Raw genomic sequence first — 17,363 nt, 5'->3', positions numbered from 1 at the left:
TTCCGCTGCTTTTTTTAAAAAAAATATTTTCTATATAACAGTGGTGGCTTCCAAGCCACCAGAAGAATGGAGCGGTCACCTATTTTAGCCGCTTTTCAACTTTTGAAGCCTGACATGGTTAGAAGAAGTTACAAAAGATGGAACAAATGGGCAAGTCGTTTTGAGATTGCTGTGCAGATGTCTGTTGTTTTTAGCGTTTACTGAATGCTTTTTCAGGGGGGATTTAAGCAGAATTGGTGTGCAGATATCCTTATAAAGAATGGTCAGTATTCTTGTATGTATGAAATATATAATAATTTTTTATTCTGCTGAGTTTTTTTCTGTTTTGATGATAATTTTAGAATGGCCAGAGCATCATGATTGAAGTGGCCGCTGGACCATCAGGAAGTACAGAAAAGGTATGTGCTCAACCAAAGAAATAAATATGTCAATATATTTATATTTAAAGTAGCTTTTTGTTTTGGTCTAGTAATTCAGAGCTGAATAATTGACGTAAAATTCCCTCTGTACAGAATAAGTATAGCAATTCTGATATTCTATCCGCCTTAGATGTTAGTTAAATTAGATAGAAAGGATTTCCAACACCTTTTAAATGAAATATATGTTCATCTTTACTCTTGAAAAGCTTTCTTGGGATTTTCTTGTAGAAGATTTGTGTTTATACAACAAATATTCTGCAACTGCTGCAGATGATGGACTACCACTATGCTTTACTAATCCCATACATCGTTTTTAATTCAGGGATAACTTGATGGCATAGCACGATTACAAGGCTATCATGCTAAAACTAAAAAATGCATACACATTTTATATCCCCAACTCTTCTGCAAAGTAAATTCCACGTAGATCCATGTGCAGGCAGGATGATACAGACACCATGCAGACATTAGCCACCATGTGAATACACTTCCTGCAGCAGCGCATACCACATTCTGCCAAATCTTCGGCATTTGCTGCTCTGAGCAAAGGAACGCTACAGACCATAGACCACTGCCAGAAGTAATTTTAGCAGAGCATCAGGTTACATTGAGATCAGATCTGTATCTGTTTGCTTAGAAATGTTCAAAGTGTTTTATATTTTTATAAGAAGACCTAAAGGCAGAACGCATGAAGTGGTCAGTGGTCCATCCTCTGATTGCTCTATACCATAAGCTTTAGACTTAAGAGATACAAATACATAGCTATAACAATCTGGCCTGTGTTTGGCTGATCCATTTTGGATATTAAATGTCTTTGACTTGGATTTGATCCTAGAATGGTGAGAACTATGTGGAGGTCCCTCCTGACTCTCAAGCCACCTTCGAGAAAGTAAGGATTGTCTTTCCATTGTCTGCAATGGACTCTTTTTTTTTTTTTTTTTTTTTTTTTTTTTAATCACACTCTTAAGATCTTACTGTGTATTCCCTACATGAGATACATGCTCATTATCATGTTGACTTCGTGTTTTGTTTTTTTTTTACATAGCATTTTCATCTAATCTGTTGCTGTCATGCTATATGAGTCTGAGTCACTATTTAATCAGAACAATTAACAAATGATATTTTTTATGAAATACAAATGGTGATTTTATTATTCAGCTTTTACCTTTTTCTATAAACCGCTGCCAATGCAATAAGAAAAAAGCAAATTAATGCACAGGTGAATGTACACCATGGCCAACGTACAAACATATATACTACAAAAATGTATCAGCGCACTTCAGTTAATGAATATATAAATTCCGCTACTACACATGTAAAAATGTGTTTTTGATCAAAAAGTGTATAAGCCATCCACCAATGACAAGGTGTACCTAATGGATGGACCCAGTTCTAGTGATTCACGTCCCTATGTACCAAATTGGCCTCAAATATACTGGCAAAGATAGAACCCAAGCTATTTTCCCCTATTTTTGTACTTAATGATCCAGCTCGGACCCGCCTGTGATTCTCCCTTTGCCTACCTGTAGTGCTCCCTTTGTTTACATGGGATCAGCAAGCAACCGCTGCAGCCAATCTATGTCCGCAGCAGTCATATGATGTACTACTGACACCGCCATTCAGTCCCATGACAATGGCAGCTTCTGATTGGTTTCCATGGTCTCTTGCCGGCCATATGTAAAGAAAAACAGAGAGACCTGCAGGAGTGTCATTACTCTATGGTCGGGGGAAAGAATTGGCGAGGAGGGTCTAGCTTGTTTGTTTGTTTTTGTCGGTGAAATATATTGTGGGTAGGTGAAGGCCTCGCTCTGATCCTCCATTGATAGGGAGGTTATTACTGTCCTCCATTTGGCCTCAACCACAATGACTGTGAGGAGCATCTCCTGCTTAGTACGTGGGGCTAATAAAAGATCACCCCCTGGGTCACTGGCTCCTTAGAATCCCAATCAGGGGATATGAGAGAATTTCCAATGTCTGGGAACTGGGTATTTAGAGCACGTCATAGTTGTAGACACCTAAAGAAAGCATTAATTGTACATTTATCTTGTAATATCTGTTCCCTGATTCATAGCATCTTAAGGCCGTTCATAAAAGTATGCAACATTCAGGCTGTGCATATGTGAAGTCCAGTTATGGGCCAGAACAGATCAAGAAAGTAAAGCATGTTCACATAAAGGGGTTATCACAGGAAGCAGATTTCTGTATTTAAATAGGAGGATATGATATCTCGTAGCCTCCTCATTTTCCTCCAACTCCTGAAATTATTCTGCCATACATTTGCAGACGCAGTTTCTTTCTATTCTGGGCGCGCTTGTGAGTAAATTCTAGTATCTCGAGGGGCCACTTGACAACGCGTGTGGGTGACTACTGTTTGATTACATTTGGCCACAGAAAAGGTCACAAGAAATTCCGCCTGCTAGAACAGTACATGGCGTTAGATTACTCTCAGGCAACAGGATACCCAAGAAGTTAGCATCCGGGACGCCCCTAAGGGATTAGGAAAACTATTTGAGGATACAGCTATAAAGAAAAACCTTTAGATCATTATTGTGTTTTAAATTGGAATAAGCCAATCTGGTCCACTCTGATATGCTTGTGGTGCTAATAATTACCATCGAACATCCTGGAGAGTGTTCACAAGCCTTGTGTAGTCATCTAGAAACCAAGTGCCAAAGTCAAAGCTTCCATGATAATGCTGTTTTCGATGATGGGGTACAAATTTGGAGGTAAAGTGGATGTAGAACTGTACTGCCGAGGATCCAATATACAGCGGGAGACCAGATACAGTATGGATGCGGTTTTATCAACGGGTTTCCAGGTAATCATGCCTCTTCATCAGGACATACTACAATGATCTTTGTGTTTTGTCCTCTTGAAATGCATTGACCAATAAAACCGCATCCATATCGTGTACTGGATCCTCGGCAGTGCGGGTTTACATCCATTTTACTTCCAAGCATGTACCCTAATTTTGGTGGATCTGCAGCAGCCATTTTGATAGCCACAAACTCCTTTGGTAGCTTCTATCACAACCTCACCAGGTGAGCAAATCCAGTTTTTCCTTTGTAATCTGGATAAGACCCTACTGCGCTTATTGTCATTCTAGTTTTTATTATATACCTGTTTTCTATGATGTATTGGTTTTGTGCTGAGATTTATCAGCTGCTATGGGCTATACATATTAGTAATTTGTAACCTTGACTAGGTAGCAGTGGGCTGATGTATTAAAGGGAATCTGTCAGCAGGTTTTGCTATGTAATCTGAGATCAGCATAATGTAGGGGCTGAGAGCCCAATATCCGTGATGTGTCACTTATCAGGCTGTGTAATGTGGTTTTGTTAAATTCAGGGTTTTATCAGCAGGAGATTCTCACTAGAGGACTGGGAGTCTTGTGTCATGTAGTCCTTCTGCTCTGTATAAACCCGTCCCCCACCACTGATTGGAAGCATTCTGTATATGCACAGTGCACTCAGAAAGCTGCCAGTCAGTGATGTGGGTGGGGTCATACAGGGCCCAGCATTCTGAGCACTGCTAGATCTACTTCAGAGAAAACAATGATTGCATCAAAACCACAGTATGCAGACCAGTAAGTGACACCTCTGGAATCAGGGTCTCAGCCCTATGTCATTATGCATGACATTGCTTAGCAAAAACCTAGTGACAAATTCCATTCCCTTTGAGTGTGGATGACAATGTTCAGCTGTAGCGTGCTCCGGTTACCACTCGGCATGGTGTAACCTATAGTACTCTGATCATTTCCGCTTTTTTACTGCATAAACCCCATTATGTTTTCATGTGTCAGTTCACACAGAGACAATTTTATGGCTTGAATAATGCGTTACCTAAGAATAACTCGTTCCTGGAGCCACTTTCTGGATTCCCTGGCCCATTTTCTACCATTAAAGAGGGTGTCCCAAACTGCTCTCTCTGCTGCTGCTACATGAAGCTCTGCAGGAATGCAGAAGCACTGAAGCTGTCCAGATCAGGAGCTTTACAACATGCCCTAACTATCCTGACCAGCTTCAGAGTAGTGCTTACAAGCTGTATAGGGAAGAACACATGTTCGACCACCACTGGTGTGACTGCAGCGGTGGCTGATTCCATGCACAATTAAGCCATAAACATTTCAATTAAAAATCTGTCTGTTCTCCGTTCTGGGGAATGGAGAGGATTTTTAATAACCACTAAATTGCAAAGTTGCTTGCTTTTACAGACTGTTTGCAGGTGTATCCATACAGGAACATAGGAATAACTCTTAAAATTAAGCCACTAACCCCCCCCCCCCCCCCTCCCCGTTCGCCAGGGCTGTGGCCCCTATGACTAGCCCTTCCATCTATATCATGTCTGCAGATGCAGTGATTTGTGGCGTCCTCTGCACTGGCTCCAGTTTCCTGTGTATAGTGTGTTATTATGGAGGCTTACCAGCCTGTATGATCACATTCCCCGCCATCTGCAAGTTTGCACTGTGACAGTGCTGTTGCGTCCAGCATCATTGGTAATAGAGATCAAAACATGATCTCATTCATTCTCATTTTCAATTTCCTCTTGCAAAGAGATGTGGCTGATTACAGCCTCCAAGAGAGAAAGGGTTAAGAATGCCCACTTTTTTTTTCTTTTCTAAACCACTGCAGCTCATTGAAAAGTCCCACTTCACAAGTCACTGACTAAATACTCTCCGCAAGTTGAAATTACAACACCAAGAAGGAATAGTTGTAATTATGTAAATCGCAAGATGTGTAGACATGGTATTGATATCAGAATGATGAAAAAATGGAAGCAAAATTTTCAAATTTAAATTTTTTTTAACAGTACGAATTATTAGCATCACACATAGACGTACACACACTTATACGACTTGGCACTTTATCAGTGAGGTTATTAATGGCTTTCTGAGGAATGTTCTGCCATGCTGAATGTACTTGGACACACACATCATCAAGATCCACCTCTGGCAGTTCCTTTTGCAATTTCCTACCAATGATGTCCTAGATGTGCTCACTGGGAGACAAGTCCGGATGCGCTGCACGCCATGGTGATACATTTTGGGACTTTTGGGCAATTGGTTGTACTCCTGGTTCTATGTCCAAACCAATATAAAGCTGAGTTGTTGGTGTACCTAGAATGAAAACTAGAAGGGTCTGGCTGCCATGCATTATGCCACCTTGAACCATCATTCAGGGTATATGTCTGGTGAAACGTTCCTTAGTGAAGGCCTCTTCATGGTATTGCTCACATGGTCTCCAGACCATTGCAGTCTTGCTCTGCACCATGGTAATCTTTGAGAGTAGTGCCTGGTGTCAGTGAAGAGGCCTTCATGCGGCAACATCATACCGATACTACTTCTAGGATTATGGTGTGGAATGATGGATTATATGTTACACCTAGAGACTGACGCTAAGACATTATATAAAAAAAAACAAAAAAGGGAATCCCTCCCCACCAGGCTATCCTGGGTAGCAGATCCAGTTAATCAGTTTAACTTGGGTCATTCGGAGGCAGGCATGGGTTTGTGCAGCAGACTTGTCTTAGACTTGATTATGCAGGTAAGGAACTAACCTTTTTTCTATGTTATCCTTCTGCATACATTTTAATTGTAACTTTATTCTAAATAGTAAACCTCTTTTTTTATGCAATCAGATCTTTGACATTTTTTCTTATCAGACATATGGTTGCTTTGTGGGTCTGGCAGATGTCAGCTCGCATCTGGGGTTACCATTGTTCTCTGCGTTCAATCTGCAAATTCCGAAGGTTGGGTTATGCTAGGGCCCTCCTGCCAGGACATGGCTTTATTCCCCCGCAGGGTAGAAGTCTCCTGAGTCTTCTGCTCCTCTAGTCCATTGAGCCATTACTTTGTCTTCTGTCCACATCTTTATAAGGCTCTTATCTTTGCGTCTAGGGATGCAAGCCTTACCAGAAGGATACTACAAGCTGCAGCTTGAGTAGTAACCTGAGGGATTGCTATTCCTTCTTGGGCAGTACCGGTATTAGTGTTCCCACCCCAGGGACAGGGTTAGGACCTCCCATGGTTCCTATGTTCCTCAATGAAGCAAACAAGATATAAGGATTTTGAGCACGTGCCATAAAATCTTTTTCTCGTAGGCTTCATTTGGGATACAACAACCTACCTTTTTGGGTGTGGTCTTGATTTTGCTTCTCTACTGAATAACTGGGTGTCTGCTTCCCAGGTGTAGCCTGATAGGGAGGAGTCAGCTTTTTTGTAAGATGTATTCTTGGTGTCCGCCCCAGGTGGCAGCAAGCACATAAACCCATAGTTCCTGTGTCCCCCAATGAAGCAACTGAGGAGGAGAGTACCAAAAATCTTATTTCTGTGCTTGGCGTTTATACTTCATTTTCAAAACATCTCGATTTATTCATTATTCTGTTTCCATTTCTTAATCATTTGCATATCATGAAAATGTTTATCTATCTTATGTTTTCCATAATTTCCTTTCTTTTTCTTGTAATTGCAATTTAAATGTTCTGGATAGTGTATAACTAGTCTCTGTATCTGTCCCTTTTATACTTCCATACATCTTCTGGAGCTCAGATCCCCTATAAGATGATTTATGCACATTAATGATGTGTTCTGATTACCTGTTGGCGATCTTTATGTCTTTGGCCAGCTTTAATATCGCACTTTGAAATATGCCTGTCGTTTTCTTGTCTTCCAGTTACCTGTAGTTATTAGGGTACCTAGGCTGGAGTATTCTGCTGTAAAATTATGTGTGATGCCTTTTTCATTGTTGGGCTTTGGAGATATCATTGTACCCGGTAAGTAAAAAATAAAAAGTCAATGTATAATAATGGTTTGTGTTTTTTTTTTTTTGTATGAGAAATCAGCTGCAAAAATAAGTTTGATCATTCTCCTAATAAACTTGATAGTGTCCCACACTACACACCTATGTTATTTGTAAATCTCTTATGTGCTCATTGTCACCTCCTATGTATAGAATCCCAATTCAGGTTAGAAGAAGCCATATACATGCCATTCTCTAGTGTTAATAAAAAGAAATTCTTGGGAAAACCAACATTCCCTAGGAGTTATTCTTTTAAGTCCAAAAACACACACGAATAGTCAGCTCACCTGAATATCGGCTATTCCTCATCTGTTCCTGCGCGGAAAGGTTGAGCAATCAGTCCACAGAAAAATACGATCAATCCAGCAGGAATGTAGATTAAAATTTGTTTATTTATTTCTCTATTTTAAAAAAAATCCTTGACTTTCTATGGTAAACCATTAAAAATAGTAATATCTTACACCATTACGCACATTTAGCAGCGTTTGTCCGACGCGTTTCGACTGATGTCTTAATCATGGCATGTGCCATTATTTTTTTAGTCCCCATTGTCTGCTAACACATTTCAATTGCCTCTGTGTTATGGACGGCTTGCAGTAACTCGTACAGATCGCCACCTTTGTAAAGATCTGAATTGATCACATCCATTATCCTGAGATGTTGGTGGCACATATTGATATAACGTATAGATCTGATGGCTTCTTCCTGCGGCTGACCGGTGTCTCACTATGTACACACCTATAGAGCAGGCAGGGGATAAGCCACCAAGGACTTGTCTTGGACTAGTCACAAAGTCCCTGGCTGGCTTTTCAACGTTTGTGTTGTCTGAAAAGTAAGCGCATTTTAGAGTAAGACATACATGGCTGCAATAATTAAGTCCGTGTCTGATTCAGGCCGCTTGTGGTTCGGGCAGCATGAACCTACTGTCAGGCGGCGGGATTAGTGGTCCCGATCCCACAAATATGTGCTTTCATACAAGCGGTCACTTGCGGACTAGTGGTGCCGTGCTCGGCATTGCTCAATTCACTCAAGGAATTGAAGGCCTCTCCTATGATGAAAGACTGGAAAGTGCGGTTTCTTTATCTTAGAAACAAAATGCCTGAGAATAAATCTAATTTATATGTATAAATACATGTGTGATCAATACAAAGGACTGGCACATGACAAAGATCTTACAAAGAACCATTATGTGTGGAGGGCCAGCGATTCCTGGGGCTAAATAGGAAAGGGTTCTTTACAGTTAGAGCAGTCAGACTGTGGAATGCCGACCATAAGAGCTAGTAATGGCCGACACTAGAACAGCATATAAAAAAGGCCTGGGTGCTATTCTCTCAATAGCAAAGCAATGTCTGTATATGGAGTGTGAGTCCTACAGATAATATCACTTAATGATGAAAATTAATAAAGCAAAAAAGTGGAAAATAAAACATAACTTTTAATACGCAAAAGTCGATAAAACTAGTCACCCAAGTGAACACATAATACGGGGCCAAGTCACCACCATATATAATGGATTTAAAAAAATGACAAGCCCAAGACAGGATTAAAAGATTCCGACAATATATGCCGAATCAATCTGGGATAAGGTTTATAAAGAAGCTGTGCAGCAATCATGTAAGACAGCGACTAACCCTATACAACCAGACGCATATAGAAACAATGGACAGTAATGAGCATGTACTGTAAAATATGCTTACTGAACTATTGAACAAAAAGGAATGGTCTCACCAATTCCATAAGGCAGGCATCAGAGCACCGGGTTTTCTTTGGTCAGATGCACATCCGGTTAATGAAGAGATGACAATCCCTATGTCAATCCCTATGGGGCTGCAATAAACTATCGCCCAAGCTCCTGCCCTTACAAGGGCAGTCCACATCTACCCCAGTAAACATATGCCCTGCACTCTCCCTGTATTGTCCCACAAGGGGGCAGATGTTTGTAGCCAGGGGGGGCCAATACCTCTCTAGGCTATTAATATCTGCCCTCAGTCACTGGCTTTACCACTCTGGCGGAGAAAATTGCGCGGGAGCCCACGCCAATTTTTTCCGCCATTTAACACTTTAATTTAATAGCTAGAGCCCCCAAATTTGACACACAGACACTTCTTACATTACTGAAGAGGAATATGTAATAACTGAAGGGATAAGAGATGGTTTACTGTATGTAAACCATGTCTCATACCCTGTCGGGTTTGTGAAGGAGAGAGCAAAAGCCGGTATTTGAATTAGGGGCTTTTCTGCTATCTAGCGCTGCATTAAATATAAATATACATATATAGGTGTCTCACTGACATATATATATGTATATATACCTATTCTATGTATATATATCTACTCTATTCTAACCTGTCAGTGTGATTTTACTGTACACCGCGCTGAATTACTGGCTTGATTTTTCTCTTGTGAAATTTCTCATCATGCGCACCAAAAACACAAACGAAACGCAGGAAAAAAACGCATATAAACTCGTACAAACGCGGCGTTTTTTAACAGCATGCGTAAAAAAAACCGCCACGTTTATATGCGTTTTTTCCACCACTTGCGGATGCGTTTTAAACGCTGTGGATTTAAACGCAAATGTGAAACTAGCCTAAGCATTCAGAAGATGGCAGACACCCCTTTAAGTGCCTCTACTTTTTACCAATATACAACTTTGAATTAAGGTGGCAGGTGATGTGACTGTAGCATTAACTGCACAGGATTTGTGTTTGTTACCATGGAGACACATAGATCTGCCTGGGAGCTGTTGACACGAAACAGGATATTTTTTTACAGAAGATGATACATTGGAGCAATAAAATGGGTATAAAGGTATACGTAGTCTTTGAGTTACTGGATAGAAGCTCAGAGCAGGTAGACACGGGCTTGTGCTGAAATATTAAAATTCCTTATTCTTTAACATAATCATGTAAATCAATGTTTGTAGAAGGATTTACCGTAGAGGACAATGGATAATCCATGTACGCTGTAATTAAAGCCCGGCTTTGTGTTTGCTTTGTAGGCCTGCTGGTGGCATACTGCAGAAGATTTGACGTGCGCTTTACCTCCTCTAGTACATATTACATATCCTGCACTGTAGGTACGTGTAGCACCTGATACCTTGTCCTATAAGGGACCCGATGACTGGTATGGGTACATAGTGTATTCATCCACTAGTGGGTCTACTGGATCCCATTCATTATTGCCTTTGCGCCTTTTTTTGTGTAGTTTTGTGGGATTTGCACCTCTTTTTTTTTTTTTTTTTTGCACCCAATTCCTTATCCTATTTGCTCTTGGTTTTGAAATCCATTTTATATGTCTTTCAAATAAATATATAATTTATTTTGTTGCGCTTTGCAGTTTGGAGTCTATCAATTCCAGATTCATCAATTGTGACGCTTTAAAAAGTCACAAACTTTGGTGCAACTTCAATCCAGCCCTCCCTGGAGTATTTTTGACACTGGCAATATTTAGGCGCAATTATTTTATCTTTTGGCATCCTCATGCGACTGTGTCATGAAGAGTTGCAAAAAAAATGTAACGATGTGAATACTTTTGTGCCCAGTGATAACAGAAGTATTCTAGGAGTGATACCTTTTATTGGCCAACCAGAAAATATTTTCTGGTTAGCCAATAAAGGTATCACTCCTAGAATACTTCTGTCATCATTGGGCACAAAAGTATTCACATTGTTTTTTCTGGCTAACACGCTACCACAATACAATTTGTTATTGTACATCAAAAAAAATGTAAGAAAGACGAAAGTGTATTGTTGACTTTGCATCAACTTCTTTAATAGGATACTCCCAACTTAAAGATCCAATGCCAATATGTAGTAGGTGTAATAATAGTATTAGCAAATACCTCCAATTAGAACTAATAACCGTACCAGGTAACATGTTAATCACAAAGGCTATAGCACTAAATAGTGCAAAGCCTGGGAAAACACCGACTCTATATTACATGTGGACAAGGAGAACATAGGATTAATTTTATTAACAGCATATCAAAATTACTACAATATCAATAAAGTGCACAGGCTGATTATAATAAAAGATACCCAAGGATAGGAATGAGGGAAGAAACCCCAGTGTGCCTTGCCGGCTGAGCGGGTAAATGCATAGGCAGAGAACTGCTCCATATAATGCCAGTACCAAAATTGAAGTTGAAAGTCACCACATAACACGGTTAACATGTAAGGAACAGCGCTTACCAGTAAAAACAGCAGGCAACAGATACTGGGTTCTAAAGAAACCCCCGACGCGCGTTTCGCTGAACTTAGTATACTTGCTTTCTCAAGGGGAGGCCTCATTCCTATCCTTGTGTATCTTTTATTATTGTCAGCCTATGCACTTTATAGATATTATAGTAATTTTGATATGCTGTTAATAAAATTGTATATTTTACACCCATATACTCCTTTGCTCTCCTTGTCCACCTCTAATTAGAAATGTAGTATAGTTTTTCTGATTTGCCACTTCGCTTTCCTCATGTGCAGGCATTGCAGGACGTTAGGTATCCATGCTTACGACCACAAGCAATTAGCTATCTGTCTCTATTTTAGTGGTCATAACCATGGATACCTGCAGTCCTGCAATGCCTGCACATGGGGTAAAAGACATAGCGAATCAGAAAAACTATACTACATTTCTAACCGGAGGTATTTGCTAATATTATTATTATTACACCTACTATATATTGGGATAGGATCTAGGAGATGGGAATACCCCTTTAGCTGTGCGCCATTTAGATGAATTTGGTGCCAAAATCAGTCAACTAATGCCACAAGACAAAAAATTAAAATGATGAGTGTGGACCATATTGTACAGTGTGGCCCCTGATTTGTCAGATAATGTCACTTGTGTTCTGGATGGTAGGATTTAGATAATTTGTCCATTTAATTGGTAATTTTCAGTACTGTATATGTTGCATTTAGTGTGCCTCCTGCTAACATTACTATCCTCTTGTAGGTTACGCTGTGGGGATGATTTTGACGTTAGTTGTCCTGATTGTGCTCAGTATGGGGCAGCCGGCCCTGCTGTATCTAGTGCCTTGCACACTTCTCGCCAGCTCTGTCGTTGCCTGGAGAAGAAAGGAAATGAAAAAGTTTTGGAATGGCGGCTGCTATGAGGTATTGGCCCTAATAGTTCAGTGCGGTCTCTGTGGTGCATTATTCAGGAGCCGTACCTAATGGCGGCAGTGAATCCCCAGGGGATTCTCAGGTTCCTAATATTTCATTAGGAGAAATTCTTCATGGAAAGCAGTCCATCACATTGTAAGACCCTGGTGTTATTGTCAGTGACCAGCGGTCTCAAACCTGTACAACTCCCACCATGATGGTCTGCTGTCCTTGGGGGAAGATGGGATTTTGTCCTGGATCTTCAAAAATACATATTTCTACTATTACCCTTCGTGTCTAGAGCCGATCCAGTCACTGCCGGGAGGAAAGCAAATCTTATACACCAGCACTTGTAGAGAGACCGGAGTAGGTTCAGTGTTATCTGTATTACTGAATGGTCTCTTTATTAGCGGACATCCATCTAGTGAGCGCTGGACCTCCTGTGCCACAACTACTGAAAGCCTGAGATCCCACTACGGGTTCAAATAGTTTTACAAGAAGTTTCCTCCATGCGAACAAGACCGCATCTCGCAGTTACCGCACATTAGATGGGTGCTGACCTGCTCTGAAAAGCCTATCCCAGCCAGAGAAAAGACTGGGAAGTGATGAAAACGCGCTGCCATGTTCCTGGAGCTAATCCATGAGTATATGACCCCTGTGACATGGTGCATTGTCTCACTGAATGTGGGCTCTGCCATGGGGTCACCTGCAGCCACAATGCCTGGGTAAGTCGTACCATAAGATCCATGGTGTGCTATGAAAATACTGAAATTATCCCCTACACCATTACTCCAAATACAGAAAACTGAACAGTTGGTAGGAAGGGTTCATCGATTCATTCAGCTTGTGCCAAATTCTGGTCCTCCCATCAAAATGGTGCAACAGAAATGTGGATGCACCCAACAAGGCAGTGTTATAATTGATATTAATTTGATTTTCCTTGTCTTTCTGGTTGCCTTAAACCAGTGTTCCCCAACTCCGTTCCTCAAGAGCCACCAAACAGGTCATGTTTTCAGGATTTCCTTAGTATTGCCCAGGTGATCATTGCATCACCTGGACAGGCAAGCATTTAATCACCTGTGCAATACTAAGGAAATCCTCAAAACATGACCTGTTGGTGGCTCTTGAGGACCAGAGTTGGGGAACACTGCCTTAAACAATGATGCTAATAAATGACGAGTTGTGCAGTATTTTCGCCTGCACATTGTTGTCAGAATGATTCTTGACATCCCTTTTGCCAACAAGTTGTCCCCAGGATTCTCTTTTGCTGGATGTTTTTCCTTGATCACGCCATTCTTAGTGTTTCCCTGACACCATTACATGTGAAAAACCACACAATTTTGTATAATTTCAGCAATGTTTAACTCTGAAACGTTAGTGTTTCAGAGAAGAGAGTAGTTTAATAACTTCCGGGGACTGAGCCTCACAGGAGACTCGGAGGACAGGAGTGTCCACCGGGGCTTCTCCCCACCTGCTCCCCTTCAGTGATGGGCCTCTGCCTATACACGTATGCAAAGACAGGCCTGTCACTCTGGGGGCAGCACAATCAAGAAAATAGAAATGTTATAATATTGAATATATGAAAATGCAACTGTATTACTGCCGTAGAAAATGTTCAAAAAATGAACTCGCAACTAAAAGTATCAAAAGGCTGACCAGCACGTCCAAACAGAACAAGACAAGTGCGAACAGGTGCAAGCCGTCATGACTATTCGATATAACCAAGAAAACACAGCTGCGCTCTGAAATGCTATAATATGCAAACACTGAATATATGACATTGGAACTGTGTTGCTGCTATAGAAAAAGTTAAAAAAATGAAGGTACTTGGTGCACAAATAGGCTCTCATGAATTACGACATGGCGTACTTCCTTGATGGGACCCTAAACTTCTATGCCTCTTTCAGACTGAAAGCTTACAATTCTAGAGTAACGGACAGGGAGAATCTGCCGGGAATCCGTCTGTCCGACATGTCGCCCACAGTGCTCTGTCCCCAGCTGCTATTAAGCTATGCTTATCTCTGAAACACCACAGCGTTTCAGAATGAAACATATTATGGCTGGAATCGTGCAGCCACTGACAGATGGTGTCCACGTGGCAGACTGGTCGGACAGGTAGGTCCTAAGCGGCCTCTCCCCACCCACTGACCTGCAGTTCTAGGCTTTAGAGTCCCATCATAGGGAAACGTCTTGCCGTGGATGATGCGCTCTCATGAATTGGCCAATTTGTGCATATGTTTGACATTGCGTGCACATACCCTTAGGATCGACATTTGATAGGTTTTTGTTTTTTTCAATGAAGGCAAGGAGTGTCTCTCTAATAAAGAAAGAGTATAGAGCAACCACATACATTTCTTCTGTTTTGGATCAACTCCCGCCTTAGGTTAAAAGTCATTCATCAACAATTATATCAATGATCACGTGTCCGTGCAACCTGAAAGCTACTTCTCACAGATCTACTGATCCCTATTAGGAAGCACTATGATCTGTAGCCATCAGATGGCAGCACACACTGCCAATATTGTGTATGAAGAACACACAGACTATACTGTTCTGTTCCCAATGAATTCTAACAATGTTTATTCTGGTTTCTATCTATTATAACTTTTACTGCACATTGCAAATGTGCCAAGATGTTCCTAAAGAATAAAAAAAAATAATCTATTCCATCATATCAAACATAGGAAGAAGAATTCTATGACCTATGCACATTTACTACTTTTGCTTAACTACATACAGTTCACTATTTTTATGTTTTGATAACTTGCTCATATAAATGGCTAGATTCCCTTGGGTTATCTCCATTGGGCTATAATGCTGGCCCTACACACGAGATGGCTCACGGCCAACCAGCTATCTAATATGGAAGTCACCATCTCTCAGATTGCCCATATACACAAGTGCTCGACTGAGCATTCATTTGTTTTCACCCGGGAGAGAGGAGAAAGATCTTCCATACTAAAAATGAAAGGATTGGGCATTGAAATTTCAAGTGGCTGTTCCTTTCCTTTCAGTCTGATTGGCCGACTTTCATCCAGTCCGTATTGGGACCTTAAGCCTGTGCACACACGATGAGCTTTATTCTAAAGCGTTTTCGCGTATTTTCGCTTCTGCAAAAACGCCAGATTTACAGTGCGAGCAAAGTGGATTGGATTTCTAGGAATCTCCTGCCCACTAAGCTTCTTTTTTATGCTGCGTAAACTGACTCGTGGTGCGTTTTTCCAATCCGCAACATGGAATCCACCCGAGGAAGGTAGCAGTCCGCTGCCGAAACACGTATTGGTTCAATAAAAGGTTTGTTTACCACTAATCTATTGCAGTGTGCTCTATAGCCATAGCGCTTCTTAAATTGACCACATTTTTTCTGAAAAAAACTCACAAGTAAATGGGCAGAGACCTATTAATCACCTCTAGCAGCACAGGGAAGAGTTGGCCAGGGACCATAGCTGGAGACCAGAATAGTCCAGTTCTGCCCCTGACCGAGTCTTCTCAGGGCTGCTAGACGTGATTGAGAGGTTTCTCTGTCCCTCGTAAGTAAATGGGAAGAGACATGTCAATCACTTCTAGCAGCACAGGGAAGAGCTGGCCAGAGACCAGAGCTGGAGACAAGACTAGTCCAGTTCTGCCCCTGACCGAGTCTTCTCAGGGCTGCTAGACGTGATTGAGCGCTTTCTCTGTCCCTTGTAAGTAAATGGGAAGAGACCTGTCGATCACCTCTAGCAGCACAGGGAAGAGCTGGCCAGGGACCAGAGCTGGAGACAAGACTAGTCCAGTGCCATCTTCGGCCAGATCTACAATGTTACCATGCAGCCAGGCTGTGATTTGTACTGTCTGTGGTTTGGGCAGCATGAATTGCTTGGCAGGTTTCCTTTAACACAGATGACCTTAGTAGATCTTCTTCTTTAGAATGCTATAATGTTATTTTTTGGCCTGTTATATTTCTTTTTAACTGACCACTTTTCCTATTAAAAAAATCTTCTTTCTTCTGCTTAATATAGATAATGGAGCAAGTGGACAATGCTGTCAGTGAGGAAAACATTATACGAGGCGAAGCACAAGAAGTGCCATGACATAACCGTTGCGCTGTGCACAGTTCTATTTTATAAGGAAATTCAATATTTCTGCTTGGTTTTACAGTTTGTTTTTTCCATATTTTCCCATTGCAAAATGTAATCTAAAGTATTTTCTAGATTTGTTTTTATTATTATTATATATGAATCTGAGGGAGGATTGTAATACTTATTATTCCATTTAATTGTGCCTTATTTGAAAGATCTATGCACTATATAAGATGATTATGTTTCTGCCTCTTCATCTCTGGTGTTAAATTGTACCTCGTGATTAGTAAAAAAGGAAAATCAGACAGGACTGACTCAGTGATATAATATCTATCATATTCTGCTGCCTTTCAAAGCTCCTGTGATCTGCCCTGCAAGCTGCGCATTAACTTCAGAAATGCAGGCTGAGTGAGCCCGCCATCTCCATTATCTAGTATAGGAACTACTACAGACTCCTACAGAAAAGGGGAGTATGGGTAATAGATCCCATCTGGATCATCTGAGTGATGAGCGATTCAGGATCCATAAACTACAGCAGAATGTGTTACATTTTGATACATAAGGAATAAACGTGTAAATTGTCTTCTCATTTTATTGCACATTATACAAGGACCTGCCAGCTTGTCTGACATGTCTGTTAAATCACTTATATTCCCAATAAACAAATAAAATAATAATGCTCGATCATCTTTCCTTAGTACTTTGTTGTGCCTTTCCTCCTAAAAATGGATGAATACAGTTAGTTTTATTTCAGTTCTCAAAAAAGGGATGTCCCTGCGCAGTCTGACACTATCCAATCAGTGCTGTCAGTGTGTACGGACACCCCCCTAGTTATCGGTGGCTATAGGATCCTTTACACGTTCTTCACCGGATTGGATGTACTGCTTTATTATTTTTGTCATTAGAAGGCTGAACACTAAGCCTCCAGTTTTAGAGGAGTTTTGCCTCAATCTAAACTGCTATTTTTTCAACTAAGTGTTAATTTATTCAT

At 40.9% G+C, this 17,363-nt stretch overlaps 1 protein-coding gene across 2 annotated transcripts in view; it reads left to right on the top strand.

Annotated features, from left to right (window-relative positions):
- Positions 1-17,061, top strand: part of SPPL2A (signal peptide peptidase like 2A) — a 70,350-nt gene extending 53,289 nt beyond the window's left edge. The window contains exons 11-16 of one of the 2 annotated variants that reach the window (XM_077263679.1): positions 342-398; positions 1,255-1,308; positions 7,091-7,190; positions 10,218-10,295; positions 12,166-12,326; positions 16,313-17,061. In XM_077263679.1, the coding sequence (XP_077119794.1) occupies positions 342-398; positions 1,255-1,308; positions 7,091-7,190; positions 10,218-10,295; positions 12,166-12,326; positions 16,313-16,384 (522 nt within the window). In that variant the 3' untranslated portion in view covers positions 16,385-17,061. The remainder of the gene's footprint in view (positions 1-341; positions 399-1,254; positions 1,309-7,090; positions 7,191-10,217; positions 10,296-12,165; positions 12,327-16,312) is intronic. The other variant, XM_077263680.1, reaches the window with a different exon arrangement.
- The last annotated feature ends 302 nt before the right edge of the window (positions 17,062-17,363 follow it).

This window comes from Ranitomeya variabilis, chromosome 5 (genome assembly GCF_051348905.1).
Source record: "Ranitomeya variabilis isolate aRanVar5 chromosome 5, aRanVar5.hap1, whole genome shotgun sequence".
Classification (NCBI taxonomy): Eukaryota; Metazoa; Chordata; class Amphibia; order Anura; family Dendrobatidae; genus Ranitomeya; species Ranitomeya variabilis.
This window is presented reverse-complemented; position numbering and strand designations above follow the sequence as displayed.